The sequence below is a fragment of the Leishmania braziliensis genome, chromosome 7, assembly GCF_000002845.2.
Source record: "Leishmania braziliensis MHOM/BR/75/M2904 complete genome, chromosome 7".
In the NCBI taxonomy this organism is placed as follows: Eukaryota; Euglenozoa; class Kinetoplastea; order Trypanosomatida; family Trypanosomatidae; genus Leishmania; species Leishmania braziliensis.
The window spans coordinates 65,962-85,672 of NC_009299.2; the positions used below are offsets into that span (position 1 = coordinate 65,962).

The 19,711-nt window shown below is 61.4% G+C and overlaps 6 protein-coding genes across 6 annotated transcripts; all 6 read right to left on the bottom strand.

Moving 5' to 3' along the window:
* Positions 1 to 675: 675 nt before the first annotated feature.
* LBRM_07_0180 (hypothetical protein, unknown function) lies at positions 676 to 7,110 on the bottom strand (the record flags this gene model as incomplete). Its single annotated transcript, XM_001562464.2, has 1 exon — positions 676 to 7,110. The coding sequence occupies one exon, from the start codon at positions 7,108 to 7,110 to the stop codon at positions 676 to 678; it is 6,435 nt and encodes a 2,144-aa protein (XP_001562514.2).
* Positions 7,111 to 8,958: 1,848 nt separating this feature from the next.
* On the bottom strand, positions 8,959 to 10,140 carry LBRM_07_0190 (putative protein phosphatase 2A, regulatory subunit B; the record flags this gene model as incomplete). The annotated part of the gene is made up of 1 exon (XM_001562465.1): positions 8,959 to 10,140. One exon carries the CDS (start codon positions 10,138 to 10,140, stop codon positions 8,959 to 8,961), a length of 1,182 nt encoding a protein of 393 aa, XP_001562515.1.
* A 1,272-nt stretch (positions 10,141 to 11,412) lies between these two features.
* Positions 11,413 to 13,683, bottom strand: LBRM_07_0200 (putative phosphatidylglycerophosphate synthase; the record flags this gene model as incomplete). The annotated part of the gene is made up of 1 exon (XM_001562466.2): positions 11,413 to 13,683. One exon carries the CDS (start codon positions 13,681 to 13,683, stop codon positions 11,413 to 11,415), a length of 2,271 nt encoding a protein of 756 aa, XP_001562516.1.
* Positions 13,684 to 14,223: 540 nt separating this feature from the next.
* LBRM_07_0210 (conserved hypothetical protein) lies at positions 14,224 to 14,961 on the bottom strand (the record flags this gene model as incomplete). Its single annotated transcript, XM_001562467.1, has 1 exon — positions 14,224 to 14,961. One exon carries the CDS (start codon positions 14,959 to 14,961, stop codon positions 14,224 to 14,226), a length of 738 nt encoding a protein of 245 aa, XP_001562517.1.
* Positions 14,962 to 15,992: 1,031 nt separating this feature from the next.
* LBRM_07_0220 (conserved hypothetical protein) lies at positions 15,993 to 17,846 on the bottom strand (the record flags this gene model as incomplete). The annotated part of the gene is made up of 1 exon (XM_001562468.1): positions 15,993 to 17,846. One exon carries the CDS (start codon positions 17,844 to 17,846, stop codon positions 15,993 to 15,995), a length of 1,854 nt encoding a protein of 617 aa, XP_001562518.1.
* Positions 17,847 to 18,575: 729 nt separating this feature from the next.
* LBRM_07_0230 (conserved hypothetical protein) lies at positions 18,576 to 18,935 on the bottom strand (the record flags this gene model as incomplete). The annotated part of the gene is made up of 1 exon (XM_001562469.1): positions 18,576 to 18,935. One exon carries the CDS (start codon positions 18,933 to 18,935, stop codon positions 18,576 to 18,578), a length of 360 nt encoding a protein of 119 aa, XP_001562519.1.
* Positions 18,936 to 19,711: the final 776 nt, after the last annotated feature.

Genomic DNA, 19,711 nt, shown 5'->3' on the forward strand with positions numbered 1-19,711 from the left:
ACAACGCCCCTCCCTGCTCCAGTCGCCACCCCTCACCAGTACGCGCTCGCAGAAAGGGCGACGAGTGCGGCGCTGGCGTGACGGGTGAACGGATGCCGCGGCTCCTTCAAATGCCCGCACGCGCACAAGTCCCCCCTCGTCTCGGTATGTGTACGTGAGCCAAGCCTGCGCTCCACCTCCCTGGATGGAGGCAAACGAAGCCGGGGGAGGAAAGGAGAGACTACAATGGGCGGATGTGGCGTTGTTGTGATGACTGAGTGGGGCGGTGAGTAGCGTCGGAAGTGGGGAGGAGCTTAGTGGTGCGTGCAGAGGTCGCCGCAGGTAGAGCTGAGCGCGGTGCGAACGACAGGCGGTGACAAACACCCGATGAGCGCCAGCGATAAAGCCGCGAGGGGAGGCGAAGAAGAGGGAGAGAGAAGCATCGGCATCGACCAAGAACGGATGCGATGGCTCAACGGAGAAGAGGGGGGAAGCACGGTGGCATCCATCCACCTGTGCCTGCGCATGGGCGAGAGAGAATTCAGTTTTACGCGAAGAGAAGCAGCGGTGAAAGCAGATGATCAAACGTGGGCAAATGAGCGCAAAACACGATTTGGGGGTGGAAGGGAAGAGGCTCACACGCACACACACACACACGTGCTATGGTGACTTTCGGGGAGGGCAGCATGCATGCGCTCAGCACTCTGCCAACTCCCCTGTGCGCTGATGTAGCATCGCGGCAAGGTACGTGTGGTGCACCTCCGCATCCGCTACGCAGCCGTCGAGTGGCGCGCACCGTAGTAGGCATTTGCCGTGGAAAAGAGGACCGTAGGGCCGACGCAGCAGCCGGAGGTGAGCATAGTGCAGGAGCTGCACCCACGCCTCCGTCTCATCATGCCGATCCAGGAAGCAGCACAAGGACGACTGATAAGTATCTTCGGCGCTGTCACCGCCCTTGCCAACACCTTTGCAGGCCGCTGTCGTCGCCATCGCGCGTGATCTGTCGAGTGGGTGCCCCAGGCATCGACTGATTCGAGGTCGCAGCAGCGGCGGCGGCGGCGGCTTTATAAAGTCGGCGAAGCGCTGCTGTTGATTGGCCCACCAGTGAGGTAGCAGCCACGTCTGCAGTGACTTTGCCTCCTCCGCAAACGTGCAGACATGACGCGTGTAGCGGTACCGGCGCAACGGAGCCACCTGCACCTCGATGTCGTCGTCCTCCTCTTGCTGCTGCCTGCCCGACGGTGTTGATGCACCCACCATTGCTAAGCGAGGCGAGAACGACCGCAGTGGTGGTGCCGATAACGGCACCGCTATGCCACAGCAAGAGGAGCAGCAGCGTGTCGAGCCGAGGAAGGACGAAAAGAGACTGCACGAAGAGGGGCAGCGGCCCTGTGGCACCGCTGTCGCTGCCGTCACGGTTTCCGCGGCTGCTGAGCGTGCAGCGGCAGCGGTGCCACAGGAGAGAAGTTGTGCCGCATATCGCCGTAGTCGCGCAAAGAAGGAACGCGCGGCGGCGCCGCTCGCACTCCTGTCGCCATCGATCTCGCCATCAAGAGTACCTTCCCGCCCTGTACCGTGTGTGCAGCCCTCAATCAAGCTGGGCAACGACAGTGCTGGCACGGACAGCGACTGAGGCACCAGCGCAGGTGGAACGCTGACATCACCCGCATCGAGAGCGTGGGGAAAAGGCCTCTTGCAGGCACGTCTCACCGACTGTTGGCATGCCGTTGCACGAGCAGCTGCGATGGTCGGGTTGTGTTGTGATGTCGAGGGTGCCTCAGAGGCGGTGGTGGCAGCCGCCGTCGAACCCGTCCTCCACCAAGCAGGGCACAGCGGTGGCCGAGCTCCTCCTCTGGGGCACAATTCACTGCACCCCAGCGTGGGTGCCACCGCCATGCGTTGCTTGGTGGTCGCTGCGGGGCCATCTACTTGCTCCACGATTCTATGAATGAGGCGCTCATGTGACGCCAGGCAGCAACAGCACCACTGCGAGCTACCGTGTTCAACGTGGAGGGCTACTGTCCCATCCCCTTCTTCCTCGGACTCCCTCCACTCATCATCCTCGTCGCTCGTGTCAACGTCCCACCGCGTCTCGTGCACCAACACCCCCAGCGGGGAGGCGTCGGCTTCGGTATCGACCCACACATCTCGGGAGCCGATGTCGCGCTGCTCAACACGCGCTCGTGGCGCATCCGTTGTTCGAAGAGGCGCGTGGCGCACCGACTCGTCCGTGCTGCTCTCCTCCCTCGATGCCACGCGTGTCGTCACGCTGTCCTGCACCGCGCCCAAACGACAGCCGGGCCACGTCTGCGGGGAGTCCGGAGAGGCGCATTCAGCGAGGACGTCGTACCAAAATGTGTGGAAAACAAGCCAGCCGTCCCTGCGCATGCCGCCTCGGATGATGTGGTGCAATCGACGCTCACGTGCCCTGCAGTGGCGACCGCACAGTGGCGCCGGCAGCGGCCCTGACGAGAGTGGCACGTGGGGTGCTGCAGGCATGGAGCTGCAGCTGCCGTAGGCACACGTGCGTGAGGCGGCGGCACGACAGGCGCTGGTCGATCGTCGCGCCTCCGCCGGTTTGCCAGCGCTACCTTTACCGTGCCCACTCGGTTGCTGAAATATCGTCACACACGCCGTATACTGCGCGCGCACGAGAGCGGCACGCACGCACTGGACCAGTTCCGCCTTGTCGTTGCGCTCGAGCTCATCTCGGTAGAGTTGGGCACCGATGATGAATGCATCAGCAGCGGTGTGGTCAGCGCCACGTGACAAGCCGGTCTCTTCCTCTTCGATGCTGTGAGACAGAGGCCGCGATCGAAGCGGCACTGACGGAGCCCGTCGCGCATCGTGGGCGAGCAGCAGGCCATACAAAGTGAGACGCTGCGCTGCACGCCGTGCACGATGCTGCCTACAGTGCTCAGCAGTGATGAGGAGACACTCTCCAGTCGTCTTGGTGGTGGGTGGCTGCCCTTGAAGTGCTGAGGAGCAAGAGGGAAGCCTACGCAAAGGACAGTCGTGAGTCAGCGCACTCGTAACCGCGGATTTCACCACGGGGGCAAAGCGGTGCACCGCTGTCTGCACCGCGGCTGGCGGAACCGTCCGGACTGTCGGTATGACTGTCGCGTCAGTCGCGCGCGGAGATAGCTTAACGGTGCCGGCGCCAGACAGGGCAGCGCCAGTCAGCGCGTCGGCGGCGTAGTTATGCAATGTGAGCTGCGCCCACCTCCACACCGGGACAGAGCTCATGGGTGTACCTTCGAGCCCGTTAAGGGGCTTGGCAGGGAGACACATGCTCAAGGCAGTACAACCGTTGCCGCCTGTTGGCGCCACCGTGGCCAACTCACCCGTAGGAGACCAAAGAGCCCCCTCAGCGCAAGCGGTAGGACCAGCAGCAGCATCTCTCGTTGCTGCATCTGTACGCCTCTCCTCGCGTACCTGCACCGCCGAGATAGTAGGCGACGCAAGCGTACAACGCGGTCCTGATGGCTGGGCGTCCTGCAATAGCGCCTGTCGAGTACAAGGTCCCCAACGAGACGGTGGCTGCGACACGGGTGCGTGCGTCGTCAGCGTCGTCGGTCCTGCCGACTCGCTGATGAGATCTACGCATCGCCGCCGCTGCCGTGGTGGAGCGAAGGGAAGTCGAGTAGGAGACGGCGGCACAATGAGCCACCGCAGCAGTCGGTGGCTGTCCAAGCAAAAATAGGCAGTGGATGACGCGTCGGATGGCGGTGGCGATGGCAAGTGCGGTGATGCCTGTGGCCCCAGCAACGTGCCTTCTTCAGTGGAGGGCGCCGCGTCTGTTTCAGTCGTCGCAGCCAATACAAGAAGAGACGGCGAGTCGTCAGTGGCCGGGCTTACCTCACGGCACCGCTGCTCGAACCAGGCAGCAAGCAGGCGCTGCGGCGTGCTGCTGCGCTGTGCTATGCGAGCATCGCAGGGGGAAGGCAGGGACGCATCTCGCCCTGCCCGTGATGACGACGCACGCACCGCATACGTGAGGGATGGGGTGACGTTGGCTGGACCAAAAGGCAAGACCGTGGCCGAGGGGGAGGTTACAGCAGACCGTGGACGCTTTCTGCCGACAGCCTCACTGAAATACAGATCACCCGTGGTTGTGTCGTCGACAGATGAGGCCTTGCTGATAGATGGGGACTCGGACGGCGCCAGTAGCGCCACCGTAGACGGTGGAAAGCGTGAGTCTTCGCCAAGAAGATCGGCAGCGGCGGAATCGACGTGACCTCGCGCGACGTACACCACAGCGGGAGAGGATGGAAAAACGACGACTGGCAAAAGAGGTGAAACGGCGTTTGGGGATGATGCGCTCACCTGTGCCGCCGCTGCTGTCCTCATTGACCAGCTGTGGCCACCATCACTTGTCCACACCGCGTCCGCCTTGCCGCACCTCCGGTGCATGAGCGAAGAGCGGTGAGGGGCGTGCGCAGCGGTCGCTATGGCGGAAGCGACTCCCTCTCGCTCTTGCGAAAGAGTCCCCCCATGCCTGTCGCACGCACGTGCTAGCGCCTCGCACTCCGTCACCGCCGCAGCGCGCACCGCCCAATGATGCGCATGTGCGTGGCTTGCGTCTTCCTGCGCGACTGCAGAAAGCACCCCGCCTGGCCTCGCTGGTGTGGATGCCATTGCCTCGCTCAGCAGCTGCGGTGCCGCAGCAGGGGCCGACCATGGATGTCGCTCAAGCACAGAGCCCCCGGTCGAATGCCCAGCGGGACGACCACCAAGGACGAGCGAGTCAGCAGTGAGGTGCGCCGCCGGTGCTGCTCCCGCATCCTCTGCGGCAGCGATGCGTAAGTAGCCCTGCACGCGACTAGCCGACGGCATCAGTAGCGATGCGTGGGTGGGCGAAAGAGGGAACAACAACAGTGGCACGCCAGCGACAGCGCAGGCCATGGCGATCCACGAGTCCCACGGCAACCACGACGCGGCCCGCCACCGTACATCTGACATGTCGTGAACCCAACGCAGCAGTGTCACTGCGAGTTGCTCTCGAGTCGCCTCGGCGCCGTCGGGTACACTGAAGAAAGCAGTGCACGTCTCCGGTAGGCGACGCGGCGTCTCTTGTCCACGCAGCGACAGAGGTGCACGTGAGCGACTGCACGAAGTCCACCGCCACCACTGCAGCACAGGATAGGGATAAGCATGGCCGAGTCCGTACATCGAGTCCTTGGGCCCCGCATCCAGCACACTGTGCGTTCGTTTGCTCCCCTCGCGATGAGACGCCCTTCGCGCGACGCAGAGACGCGAGAAGTGGAGCTGCGGCAATGAGGCGAGCGTGTCCGCCACGCTCTCGCTCACATTGCGGAGAGAAGCTGCCGCCGCTTGACACCGTTCACGCGTGAAGGCGGCGCGCTGCTGTTCCACTGCTATGCGTGACTCGTGCACATTGGCCACAAAGGCGCCCCACTCTGCCGACAAGGCCTCAGCAGTGCGACTGCCCTCGGTAAACGTCATCGACGACGCCGGTGGGGCCGCAGAGGCAGCGCGGCACCTTTGCTGCCCTGCACCACCGCAATCGCTGTTAGACTTTCGCACGAGGAAGCGAAGACGGACATGACGCACGAGGGCCGGCTCTGGCACCGTCACTACTGTCCCCCCAGGCTGCGCACTGGCAGCAGCCTCACGGAGAGCGACCTCTGCACCAGCCGTATGTCGCACGCCACCGACGCTCAGCTCACCATCATGCCCACCCTCCGTCTTGCGCTCCAGCCACGTTGTGGACTCCATCATCACCGACCACCTGGCCTTTGCGCCTACATCCAGCGGCATCCGTAGCACGTACGGGATGGATCGTGCCGTGGAGGAAAAGCGCCAGAGACTCTCCATCTCAACCAAGTGGCGCTGCGGCAGCGACCCGGACACTGAGATGACCCTCACCGCGTGTGAAGGTGTCTTTGGCGTGGCAGAGGAGCAGAGATGCGGCCAGTGTGCTGCACATCGACGCAGATCTGGTGCCGCCTGGGGAGCCTGCGCGGTTCCATCGGTTTTGGTAGTGGGGTGACAAGAGGGCGCGGTGGGGCCGGCAGTCGCCTCCGCTTCGAGGGAGGCGCGCGTCCTCTTTCGAGGCCGCTGCGACCATGGCAGTAACGAAGACAGCGGGTCATCGACAACACATGGCGAGCCGGGATCAAGCACGAGTGCGTCTGGCACTCCCACGAGCGACCTCGTGCAGGCGTACGGAACATCATGAGGAGCGTGGACTGCTCTGCGGCCCTTGTCGGCGTCGTCGTCCAGGTTAACAGTAGCTCTGAAGTGGGTTGGATATGCTGTGGTGTCCTGGTCCTCGGCCACTCTGCCCGCCGCTACCGTGCTCACAGTCCCACTTGACAGCGGGTCGAGCGATGTCTCTCGCCAAACAAGACGCAGTCCGCATGCCCAAACACTCGCCGCGGCAGGGTCTCTGTTGCTATCGCCATCAGTACGAGAAGGTGATGGGCTGGCCATCGCACATTGTACGTAGGCAGAAGAGGAACGGCGGCTCAACCGACGACTCTTCGTCGCCACACACGCAGAAACAAAGCCGCCGTCACCTTCGGCTCCGCCCCGGGGGCACGTCTCCGCTCGCCCATCACAGGCCGCGGCGTCCGCGGACCGACTTTGGGGTGGCTGCGCTAGTGCCGAGTGATGTCGCACGCACAGCTGTCGCAGCACCGCGTCCACCCAGCGGCTATCAACTGGAGTAAGAGAGAAGACGCACGCACTGACGTCGCGGCTGTCGAGGTAGCGTGGAAATATGAGTGGGGCCGCAGTAATGTTGACACAGTCGTTCCCCTGTACTGTGTTCGTGGCTAAGTACTGTGGAGAAGGCGCTGGCTGGGGATCCACGCGGCTGCCGGCACGGTTGAACGGAAGCCTCGAGAAGAAGAGTGGCATTTCGGCCCCACTCTCCTTCTCTGTGACCCTCTGCGCGTGCCTGTCTGTGCTGGAGAGCTGCCGGTGCCTCGGCGGCTGATGTTTTGCCTCGGATGCGGTGATGAGGGGGGAGCAGTGAGAGAGAGAGAGAGCGAGAGACGAGGCGTGCGTGGCACGTACCGAGAGCTTTGTAGGCGGGGGTAGGCATTGGTGTGGGAGTGACTGTACGGGAGAAAGGGCGAAGAGGGAGGCGCGATCACAGTGCATAGCACGTGCAGCTGCGAAGGCACTGGCACGACCACGGCAGCTGTGCGCTCAGGCGCCTCCTCCGCGCGGTCCTCGGCCATAGAAGAGAGAATGAGATGGCACAGAGAGAACGACTTGCTGCAACCCAGCACCACCAACAGCACCACTCTTCTCGATCCACCGCCAGGGACTCCCCGGCGCTAGCGACGGCCCCTACGATGCCGACCGCCACCGAGCCACCGTGGCCAGCCTCCACAGTATAGAGTACGTGAGTCAGCTGGTAATGGCGATAACGACGACGCCGGTCGCCCAGTGAAGAGGAGGGACAGCGGCAGGATATGCAAGAAGGGGACGGGGCTACACAGCCCGCTGGGTGGCAGTGGCACAGCGACGTCTACCGACGACACCATCTGTGCTACGACGACAACGGCCGGAGAGACAGGATCCGATAGAGCCTCGACCTCCAGCCTGACAGAGTGGTCACCTCCACTGCTGCCGTGGACACGAGCAGTGGTAGTCGTAACTGCTAGATGGGGCCGTAACTCACAGACGTGCAGACCGGTATGTCCTCTGCCGAGTCAACGTATCCCTCGCTGAGGACAAGTGAGTGATGCGTTGCGTTGTCGCTGTAAGGGCTTTCATCTGCGCCTTCATACGTCGGTAGTCCCGCAGCACGTGTCGTGTCCGTGTACCGTGACGTAGCACCGGCCCAAAGTGCTGGGCTGACAGGTACCGTGAGCGAGGTGCCAAACGACGTCGAAGAGAGGGAAAACACAACACGGCGTGCGTCGACTCCTCTCACTCGCTTGTGGTGCCGCGCTGAACAACATGTCAGGGACGGTTGGGGCCCACTACGAACGACTTTTCCCACCGCCGCCGCTGCTGCCGGCATCCTCGACAGTGCTGTACGGAGATGCAACCTCGGCGCATAGAGATACGCGCCTGGTGCAGCTCCGCCTGGTACGCACGCCATCCGGGGAAAGGGTGAAGGTACGGATGGTTAGCAGGTGCGGATAAGAGCGAGGCAGCAGAGGCTGCGCCTGGGTGGTGGCCATTATCGTTGCGCCGGTCCGCGGTAGTGATGGTGCACTTCCTGGACCACGTCCTAAGTGCTGGAGTGCTCGCAGAGATCGTGGAGGAGTGTGTGGCGGACGTCGTACCGGGTATTCGCTAGCTGTGGGGTGGCCCCGTGCAGGCTTATGGGGGCATGCGTGCATGTGGCTGCAGTTGTCTGCGTAGGTCTACCTGCATGTCCGAGAAACAACAGCAGCCGCAGCAGTGGGGAGATGCGGAGCAGTGATGAGGCAAGAAGAGAAAGAGAGGGAGGGAGAGCCACCGCTGCACTACTTGTTGCAAGCGGCCAGTGCACGCAAGCTGGGGAAAAAAGAATGGCACACATGCGCGTAGGGGAGGGAGAGCGAGGGAAATGGAGATGTGCCGCTGCTCATCACGATCAACACGGATACCCGCACAGGAAGCATCGAGCCATTCCCTTGCTCGATGCTTCCCATCCGAGGGGGACGAAGGAGAGCTACGCTGAGTTGACAGCACGAGGCCCACACAAAGGTGAAAGGAAAAGCAACAGACGCACCCGCGCCTGCAGAGCCGCATACAGCACGAGAGGGACACACGCACACACACGCGCAGAGAGAGTATGAGGGGGTTCGGTTCGTAGTGGGGAGAGAATGCGATCGGGCAAAGAGGAACGACGACAGTGGCTTCGGAAAGAGAGGCCACGACGCATCGGAGTCGTTTACGATCTACCCAAAAATAGCGCTCTTGGAATCCGCCTGTGTTTTCCCGAGACTCGACCCCCTCCCCCACCTCACTCCCCCTCCACCGCCGCCGCCGCACGGCGCACGGCGCCCGTCAGATGGCCTTTGTGTTCCACTGGAGGTGTCGACCAAAAAGGAGGTGCTGCGACACGTTGAACTTCCCCAGCACCTCCGCGGCAAACATTTTCACCATGCCACTGTAGACCTTCGCCCAGTGCTCGACGCCGGAGATGTTGTACAGCATGTTGCTGTGCTCGTGGAACGGCCCGGTCTTGTTCTCCAAGATCCACGCGATCATACCAAAGTAGAGGTAGTTGTCCTTCAGCATCGCTACCTTGGTGCGGTCGCAGACGTCTTTGGGGTGGATTATGGTCGCCTCCTGATCGACCGCCGGCTTCACGGGATGCATATCCGCATTGATGAGCTGAGCACCGCCAAAGATGTAGGGAATGTGGTGATAGTCGTCTAAGCCCCACACCCCGTGTGACCCCGCCGGCTCGAGCGAGTAGCGCTTCTGCAGACACCGGACCAGACGCATGTAGTCGTAAAATATGTAGAAGATGTAGTCCTGGCGCCGCTTGCGCACCTCCACCCTCGCCTCCAGGGGCACCGGCGGTGGCGGCGGGACCTCGAGCGGTACGAGCACCGTCGGATCATCCTTCAGGCTCCCGCCGCAGTCGCCGTGCTCCTCAAGGCAGATCATAATCACAATGAAAAAATGCAGCTCGTGGCCGCTGCCGAAGTCGAGGCGGGTGGCGTTGCCAAAGGAGTCCATGACGTACGCCGCCAACTCCGTTGCCATGGCGGTGATCTCCTCCTCCGAACGACTTGTGGAGGTGGGAAAGGTGCGAACGAGCTTCTCCATGTCGGCAACCACCGTTTCCTCGAGCCGCTCGTGAAATATGCGCTTGGCGCGGTTGCCGAAGCGCTGCTGAGCCATGTCTTCCAGCGGGATCGCGGTTGCAGTGTCATGCAGGCGAGGGAGATAGTCTTCTACGAAGTACTTCACCGTGTCGTCGCAGTCATTCACGGTGGTGGACATCCGCTGGTAGTTTGGCGTTGACTCCACCGCCTCGCTGCAGCCCTGTACGTAGGAAATGATTTTCTGAAACGCCGCCGAGCGTCGGAATACCTCGATGAGGGAGTGATCTTCCAGAATGACCTTCGCGGGTGGATGCGGGGCGACAGCCTTGCTCGTGTACTTCCGCACAGCCTCTGAATTCTGCGCCGGTCGCCACCTCGCCGCGGGCCCTGCCATTGCATCAGAGCCGCGCATCTTCTCTGTCAGTTTCGTGCGCTTTAACGTGCCTTAGTGGGTATGCGCGGTGTTGTAGTGCGCGCCTCTGTGCGGCGTGTGCAGGCGCCGCTGCGCGCCGCTGCCGGCTGGAGGAGAAGTCAAGGCAGATGACGAGGCGTGCGTGGAAACGGCGCGCCTACCAGAGAGAGAGAGAGACACCACAGCACAAGACAAGGCCGGGAGGAACAAGGAGAGAAAAGAAGCAAAAAAACTGAAGCAAGCGCATGCACACAGCACCCCCGTCCGTTGGAACCTGCGTGTGCCGCACAACTCAGCAAGCGCGGGAGTGACCAAGTGAGAGAGAGAGCGAGTCACACGCGTAGACGCCCGGAGGTACCAACACGCATGAAGGGATGAGGAAGAGTGTGTACGTGAGAGAAGAGGAGCAAAGGACAGCGCAGAGCTCGCACCCGTACAGGAGAAGAATGAGAGGGAGGGAGGGGAGGGAGAGAGAGATCGGTGATGCATGCACTATGCGCATACGCGGTGACTGGGAGGAGGGGAGGGACAGCGTCTCTGTCGTGTCCTGCTCGCCACCGTATGCGCACAACTGGCTAATTACGAAGAGGTGGAGAGAGGAAGGATGGATGACTACGTGCAGTGGTGGGTAATACGAACAGATGAGTGCGGGTAACGTGAGAAACCAAGAGCGAAGAGAAGAGAGTGAGTCAAGCCAAGAAGGTCACCAAGCAGGCACGCAGGCTTGTCTCATCTACACCCAAGCAGTGCCAGCAAATGTGTGTCGTCGCGTCTCCGCGTGCTTCGGAATCCTGGATGGAAAAGTGAAGCATAGCAGGGAGACGAGGACAGTGCGTCCCACGACAAACTCCGCAGTTGGGCCCCTCGCCCTCCTCTGCCTGTACGTCACGGTACTGAAGTCACACAACCGCCACGCTGCCACTCTCGTGCAACCACACACCTTCTCTGCGAGCGTGGAAGGTCTCTGCGTTCACGTGGGTGCGACGCTGCTGCTGCAGCCGCTTGCTCTCCGGCCATTATTTAGAGCCGATCGTGAAGTGAAGACTATGCCTGAGGAAGAGAAGAAGAGCGACATCCGCAGGAGAGAGAAACGGTGCTGCCACATTGACAGTCGGTACAGCGGCCACTTCCCCCTCTCGCTCTCCATCGCCGTCGTCCTCCGCCCCCCCCCTCCTCCGACCTCTCCCGCTTCACTCGAATGATTCGCTTTAGTGCTAAGTAGACAACAATGCCAATCACCAGAAGCAGCACTGGTCGCGCATGCTCTGCGCGTTACAAGAAATCCTGGCCAAGGTGAGCCATCAGCGAGATGACAGGCTGGAAGCGGCCCACCGCCGTGCCCACAAACTGCGTCTCCGTGACTCGCGCAGACTTGTGGAGGAGAAAGAGCAGCTCCTGCCGCAGCGTCTCACGCAGTGTGTCGTTCGTGGTTAGCACAAACGCCTCCGCCTCCACGTCCTTGTGGACGGAGCGATATCCATAATTGGTGCTGCCGTACGCGACAAGGTACGGGGCAGCGATGCTCTCCGGAGCGCACGGGTCCGTAGCCGCGGCATCGGCGCCGTGGCTGTCGTGGTGCTGCCTAGCATCGTCCTCGCCGTCCTTGCCTAGGGTGGTGACAGCGGCTGATTGGCACCGCCGGCCCACGAACCACAAGCCCTTAGCGTGGAAGGTCAAACCCTTCACGGAGAACTCGCGGATGTGCACCCGACGCAAGCAGTTGTACGCCTTCATGAGGTAATAAAAGGAGCGTTCGAGCTGCAGGTAGAAGAGAGGGATGCGGCCAGCCATGCCCGCCTGCCCATTCCAGCCATTTGTCTGCACACTCGCCGTGATGCAGTCTACGTAGCTCGTGCCGTGCAACAACTCATCCACGAAGGACGCGTACATATTCAGGTATGGCGAGGTCAGAAAAATATGTTCCTCGGCGGTGGACAGCCGCAGCAGCTGCTTCACGATGGCGCTGTCGTGGTACACCCCCGCACGCCCCACCTGCACTGTAGGAAACAAGAACGTGTCGTAGTAACTCCAATCAACGTTCTCCGCCGCGCACATCCGCTGTGCCCATGTGGCAAAGTCGTGCAGAAGAGAATTGGTGCGAGCGCAGAAACGCCCGGTGTCAGCGGAGGGGTCAATCTTGAGTGCGTTTGACAAGATCACAAGGTCGCTCTTGCGGTGCAGTGTCGGTGACCCCTCACGTTGCGGCACCACCGACGTCCACAGCGGCGACACCGCACGACTCACCCGCTCCACCATCCAAGCTACCGGAGATGGCAGCGGCGCCGGCGCGGAGCTGCTCACAGCTGCTGCTGCCTCACCTGAAAACGACGAAGCGGCATGAGAAGCATGCCACAGCCCACAGCCCTTGTTAGGCGTACGACTTCCATGAGCAGCGCCACCGCCGGGGAGCTGCTCCGCGAACTCCTTGCGGCAGACGACGGGGTGCGACACGCGATTCACCGTGTTCACGAGCCGCGTGAACCACCGCGCAACGAGGGTATTATCCTCCACAATCATGTAGCGATCCATGCGGGTGGCGAAGTAGTCGTCCGAGAGGTTCGCCCCGGTGAGGATGGTGTGGCGCTGGTCAAAGACAAATATCTTCGTGTGCTGCACGCCGAGCGCCTCTTTGGCTCGTCCGAGGGGGGCGAAGAGTCGATTCCACCTGCTCGGGTTCTGGTAGAGAAAGAGGCGCACCCTCACCCCAGTCGACGCAGCAGCGCTGGTGGTGGTAGTGGCAGCCGATGCGGCATCTGAACTGCCATCATCGACCCCCTCCGCGACGCCCAGCTCGCCGTCATCGAAGACTGAAGAACTACCCAGTGAGGATGACGAGAGCGCCGTCAGCGAGGACGCGTTCGCTCCTGCTGACGCTGCGTCAACGGGCAGCGAGGCCGTGCTTGCCGTCTTCTGTGCCAGCTCCATCAGCGTCTTCAACGACACCAAGTTCTTTCGATCCTGCATGCGGTTATAGTCGAGCAGGATCGTGATGGAGAAGGGGTGGCCACCTGCCGCAGCCCATCGCACGCGCTCCTCCAAGCACACCACGAAGGCTCTCGAAAGGGGCCCATCACCAATGTAGAGGGCTGAGAGCGTGATGGAGTGCTGTGCTGCCATGACGCGCTTTTTCAGCTCCTCGTAGAAGACGGTGGGATGGCTCAGCACGCGGACGGTGTGCGACTTCACCGGCAGTATGCAGCAGTGCCTGGCCAAGAAGGAGACCATCTCCTGCTGCTGAAGTGGCACGCCACACTTCATCAACAGCGCCTTGATGTGCGTTATGCCGCTCTCATCGGCTGGTGTGGCATGGCTTTCGCAAACACTACGGTCGCCATCGCCGGCCTTCATCCCGGCGGCCGCGTCTGGCGAGGAAGCGGCAGACAACGAAGACGTCGTGGTGCTGCTGGAGTTAGGTGTCGCAGCCGAAAAGAACTCCAGCGCGTCCGTCGGCGCCACGTCTGCCTCCGCCACCTCTCCAAAGAGCGCAAAAGTGACCCCAGCGGCGATGGCGAGGATGATGAAGTACACGAGCAGAACAGGCATGGCTGTCAGAGGGTGGCACTGTGCATGTGGTCGTGCGTGTGGGTGTGTGGGTGTGGGTGTGGGTGTGCAAGGCCGAAGGAAAAAGCCCTACACCACCAGGGAGAGAGAGGAGCAGCGGACTATCACTTGAGCTTATTATCCCTCAGCTCAGCTCAGCTCTCTCTCTCTGTCTCCTCTTGTCGCCTTTAAGGTATCCTCGAACAAGAGAGAGAGAGAGAGAGCGGGGGAGAATGAGCTGCGCTGAGGGCCGGTTTGGGAATACTTGCCGAAGCGGCATGGGAGAAGGAGAGAGGGTTAGTGGAGAGTGGGGGGGGGGGGAGAAAAGGGAAAAGAGAAAGGGGCTTGCCAGAACAGCGGTGCACTGCACGAGAGAAACATAGAGAGAGCCGAAAGGGAACCCTCTGGGCTAATCACCCCTCACTGCCGCCTCCTCTCCCTGCCTCGATGCGTAGGGGTGGTCCACCAAGGGGGGAGGAAGGGGGGTAGAAAATGAAGTCAGTAATCTTGAAAGCAGAGAAGTAGGCATCCGCATGCCTATGCTTAGAGATAAGTGCTCACCACGAGCGCCATGAGGCTCTCGTAGGCGGCGCCATATTGCGCCACCGTCTTCTCTCCACCAACCAAACATTGCGTCATATTAGAGCCCCTCGGGATGGGGCTGAGATCGGTGTGGTCGCTTTCTTGCGCCGCTCGCTCGCCAATTAGCTGCCACTGCGGCATCTTCAGCACCTCAGACACGGTGAGACTCATGCTCGCCAGGGCCGCTGCTTCGTCCTGCGCCTCCGCTGCCGAGGTGTAACGACGCTCAGCAACGCAAGAAAAGCCTCTCCAGTACTGGAAGGCGACAACAACCCCCAGCAGCGTTGTCGCGGCTTCTCCGTCGCCCTCACCAGCGGCGCCACGACAAGTGCCCGATCCGGCCTCAACATGAATGAACAATACGGTAGCCACAGTAGAGCCGTCAACGGCGCCACCTGCCGAGCGCGGCTCACCATCCTCCGCTTCGCTCACCTTCAGGGTGTCGGGAGGTGCGTCGTCCTGTACTGATGACAACGACGACGGAAAAAGCGCCCCAATGCACGCGAGAGCGACGGCGCTGTGCTCGAAGCGGGAGGCGTAGAGGCTGACGCAGTCCAGCAGGTGACCGCGTAGCTCCTCTGCTGCGGTAAGGCGGCAACAAGACTCCATGTCTTCACTCCCTGTACGTCGCCGTGCCTCGGCGTCTTCGGGCTCTGGCAGCGGGTCCGTCTTGTCCGGGGGAAGAGAGAAGAGCGACATCTTCGTCTTGAGCTAGCAGAGGGCAGAATCTGGGACTGGTTGCTGCGTTCCTGTGAGAAGAAGTGTGGGGCCGTTGGCGTGTGCCTACAACGGGCAGGAGCAGCGAGCGTCCAGTAAAGTGTCCGTACTGGAGAGCCAGACGCACTAAGCGAAGAAACACAGGAAGGGGGAAAAGAAAGCGAGCAACAGTGCGCAGCTTTCGCAGCTGAGGAGAACACGGCACACTGCCGCAGGTGTGAAGAACGTCCCATGCCGTCACGCCATGCAGTGCCCGTCGGCACGCACATTCCGCAGGCCTCCCATCAGGGATGGGCGATGGCGTCTTCAATTCTGCACGTGCGAGCACGCGCTCGACCCATCGCTTCCACTCTTGTTGATTTCTGCGGTCGTTAAATGGGGAACCGAATGCTTTGCGGGGGCGAAGATGGTGTATGAAGGGCCCCAAACCAGAGGGAAAAAAAGAGCCGCACACCCGTAGTGAGCAAGCAGTACCGCCGCGCCCACCGCACCGCTCTCTCCCCCCGCCTCGCCTGCCTCCCTCCCTCTCCCCTCTCTCACTCCCTCTCAGCGCATACTTCGCGCGTGCTGGCGTCGCCCTTCCGATCCAGATGTGCGTACGTATGAGAGAGAGGGGGGAGGGAGGGAGGGAGAGAGGGGCGGTGCACGTGTGAGGAAGCGTGTGCCAGAGAGAGAGAGGGGGGGTGGTGAAACGACAAGACGGCGTGCGAATGCGTCCATCGCTTCCCTGGTTCACAGCACAGAGAAGGACAGGAGGGCGACGTCAATCAGCATCAGCATACCCACGGACTCCATCACCACCACCTCCAGTACAGCCGCAGTCAGCAGCATCCGTCGCCTTAGTGCGCTCCTTCTCCAAACCCCTAATGATGAGCAGAGCGAGAGAGAATGGGCGTTGAGGACAGCAATGGAAAGAGCGCCGAACTGTTGCCGACCGCGTCCACCACCTCATATTCGCCACCTACACAAACCGCACCCTCTGCCGCCGCCGTCTCTCACAGTATGCAGAATTATTATGTGGACGCCGCCTTATCCGTCGACGATGCCTTCGCATTCCGCGGAGACGCATTCATCAGCTCAATCGGGTGCGTCGAGTAGTTGTCGAGGCTACTGCTTTTCCTGATCGCACTCGTCGCCGCACGCGCCATTATGTAGCCATCCAGAATTCGCTGACGGCGCACCGCCGAGGAGCCGCCAAACGCCTGCGCCAGTAACCACTCTCGATGGCCGCGGCCCTCCTCATCAACGTTCAACGCCGCGGTGCAGCGGTAGATGACGGCGAGGTTGGCCAGTATCTCGGAGATGTACTGCGCCACGCTGATCACGAAGCCTGGATCCAACTTGCTCTTCTCAGTCGCGATCACGTTCAGCAGCTTGGCAACGTCAAGCTCAAGCGTCTTGGCCAAGCCCGTCAGGTTCACATGCGGTGCCGCCAGACGCACGCTACCATAGTTGTGGCCGGCCGTCAACCCAATCAAGCCTTCGAGCATGCCACCAATGCCCGTACGAGAGCCGCCGGCGCGGCTGCCGGAGGAACCACACTGCGCCAATAGGGGGTACAGGAAGGCCATCGACTGCTCCGCCATGGTTCCATTCGAGGACGTGAGGAGGTACTTGGGGGAGTTGAAGAGCTCCGCAATGTATGGATAGTCGATTATCTTGGTTGGGTTGCTGCGGTGGGGCACTGCCACGACGAGCGAGGTGTCCCGTACCATCTCCCACATGCCATCGATGCCGTCCATCAGAGCGTTCTCTGCATAGATTCTGAGCATAATGGACTCCATCAAGGGGATCTGCAGCGGCTCCGAAAAGCTGCTGAAGGGCTCAGCGGCGTCGTCACCGTCGGTCACCTCTGGGTCGCCCACGACGTAGTCCGTTAAGCAGTCGATGCCGTAGCGGAAGCAAGCGAGTTGTGCCAATCGCATCTGCACCGCCGGGTTTCGGATCAGCAGTCCGTCGTAGCGCACTGTGTTCGTGGCGTGCAGCGCGCCAATCTCCGCCATCTTGCGCAGAATGGCGCTGTAAGCCACGGTGACCAGCACGTGCTGGTAGCTAGTCACATTCTCTACGGACAGCGACTCGCACTGAACAGCGTCGGCGTTGTCGAGGCGCACCTGCAACACGCCGTTCACAATCCTCTGCTCCACTGCACCAGGCTGATTGAGCGGCACGGAGCCCATGACGTACTTCGGCGCGACACCTTTGCCGCCCTCCAGCCGAAGGACCACACGGATTGACTTTGGCAGCGCATGTGCGGCGGGGGTAGCATAGGTGGAGCCGTGCTGACGGCACTGGCCTCCCTCGCTACCGGCCGCCATCTTTGCGATCTGCGCATAGCTGCTGCTGACCGCAGTGGCCATGCCGCTCGCCTTTAGCTTTGTCGGCGCACCACCACCCGCGTGCGTCACCACGGCCCTCACCGCTGTGAAATATGAAGACCACTTATCATCGCCGCTGTACACCTCCTTCAGCCACGCCATGGGGCCCTCCTTAGTGGCAAGTTGACGAACCACATCGCTGCGGTCGCGGAAGGCCTTCCACGCCTTCTTCCTCGCTTCGAGCTTCTGCACGCGCTGCGCCCCCGCCTCCGCTGCCGCAGCAGCCTCCGTGCTCTTCGTATCTGACGTCGCAGCTGCTACCGCTGCCTTCTCATCCTGCTTCGCGGGGTGCACTGACTCTTCACCACTGCCCGCGCTGCCGGACTCTGGTGTCGATCTTGGCACTGCCGCAGCGGCCGTGGCGGCGCTGATCTCGCGATCTAGGTGGATGGAGAAGAAGTTCAGCATTTGAATGTCGGCCAGTCGGCCCCTGCGCACCAGGAATTCGACAATGTCCTTACGGGCACATAAAGCACGAAAGTACCGCATCTTGTTGATATGCGCTGAGCGCGAAGGTGCCGGATGCGCTCAAAGAAGAGCGAGGAGCTGCTGCTCTGTCAAATCTGCCGCGACCGAGTGGAGCTCTGCGTAGGTGTGTAGGCGTGCGCTGAGTGACGTGCTTTGGGTGTGGAAGAGCTGAGTGATGGTCTCCTCCCTGAAAAGAACAAAACACACAAATAATAGACTATCAAAATATCCGATGACTGGCAGTGCTGCGCAATACGCCCCTCACAACTCTATAAAAGAAAGGGGTGTATACTGACGGCGCATGAGCGTGCACATGGGAGTGGTGAAGTACGTGTGGGCGCGTGGGTAATGATCAGCCGCGCCGGAGAGCGGGCATGAAAAATGGCAGTGGGAGAGTTAGAGAGAGAGAGAGCGAGAGAGTGCAAGGGAGGAGAGAATAGGAGAGAGAGAGAGGGACGACGACGACGACGCAAGACGAAGTAGAGACACGCAGCACCACCCGGCACACACGCAGACGCGTACACGCCACCAACGTCCGCACACCAGAAGGTGAGAGCGCGCGCGGCAGAGGCAGAAAAAAAAGGGGCTTTGCTCATCACCGTTGCCTTTCCGTTACCGCAGAGAAGCATCCGTGAAGAGGGGGATGGCCACCCAACCACGTGTTGGGATAGGTGGGCCGGCAAAGGAAAGTGAGGCTAATAAGAAGTGGGCGAAACGGCCCGACAAGCACACCGGTACGCATACGCATCCTCAGATATCATCTGTGAGGTTGAGCTTCACTTTTCCATCCTCGGTGCTATCAAAGGCTGGCTGGCCGAGAAAGGGGCAGTTGGCGCAACGGAAGGCATCGCCCTTGGCGCAGTTGCCGCACCCACCTGGCGGCATCGTGATGCCCTCCGGTGGAAGCTTGCCCTCCGCCTCAAGCTTGCGCTCCAGCTCAGCACGGCCGCACACGCAGTTCTTGCAGGCGCGACGGCGTGTCGTGCAGTCCTCGCCTTTGGTCGCCTGTTTCAAGATGCGGTCCTCCTCCGTGAGAAGAGCATCCTCGTCAGCGATGGGCTGGCGCGTCTTGAGGCTGAACGCCTGCGTCGTGGTGGCGGGCGTGGACATTTCTGCTCTGCGTGTTTGCCTGAAATCGAGGTTGGTGGGGCAAACACACTCCTGACGTTGGCTCCCTTTATCCGCTGCGCGAATGCGTAGGCGCGGGGCGAAGGAGAGAAAGATGAATGGGAGGTGTGGTGTAGCAGCGAAAGGCAGGGGCGGTGGGAGAGAGAGCGTGTGTGTGTGTGTGTGTGTTTGTGTGGTGATGTGGCTGGGTACGGAGCAGCTGAGCAGCTACACACGCATTGATGTGCAGAGAGGATGGGTGCAGTAGTGTAACCGCACCCCCGATTAGAGGGTGTATGTACGTGAAGGTTGTGGTTGCCAAAGAAGAGCAACAGCACAACGACAGTGAAGTGGGTGAAAGTGGGAGCGAGGAGAGGCGAACAGGGAGGAAAGAGGAAGGACGAGATGCGTGGCAGGCATCATCGCGGTTGCCAAGGACACGTCAAGTTAGTTGAGGTAAAGTGAGGAGATGGGGGTAAGGCAGCTGCTTGCGCGTATTCTGCATGACTGTGCATAAGCCACACCACTCACACTGCAAGCTCACACACGCGCGCTCTGTGCATGTTGAGCTCAGTTGAGTAGGCACAGGAATGGGAATACCCCCCCCCCTCTCTCTCTCTCGCTCTCGCTCTCCGCATTTGAACCGTCGCGTCTTCGAGGGCTCCCAAAGAATGCGCATCTCCGTCGTCGGGGCCGCATTTCATATGCAACTTTTAACGTCGCTGGGCACGTGCGTGTGTGTGTGTGTGGGGGGGGGGGGGGGGGGGGGGGGGAAAAAA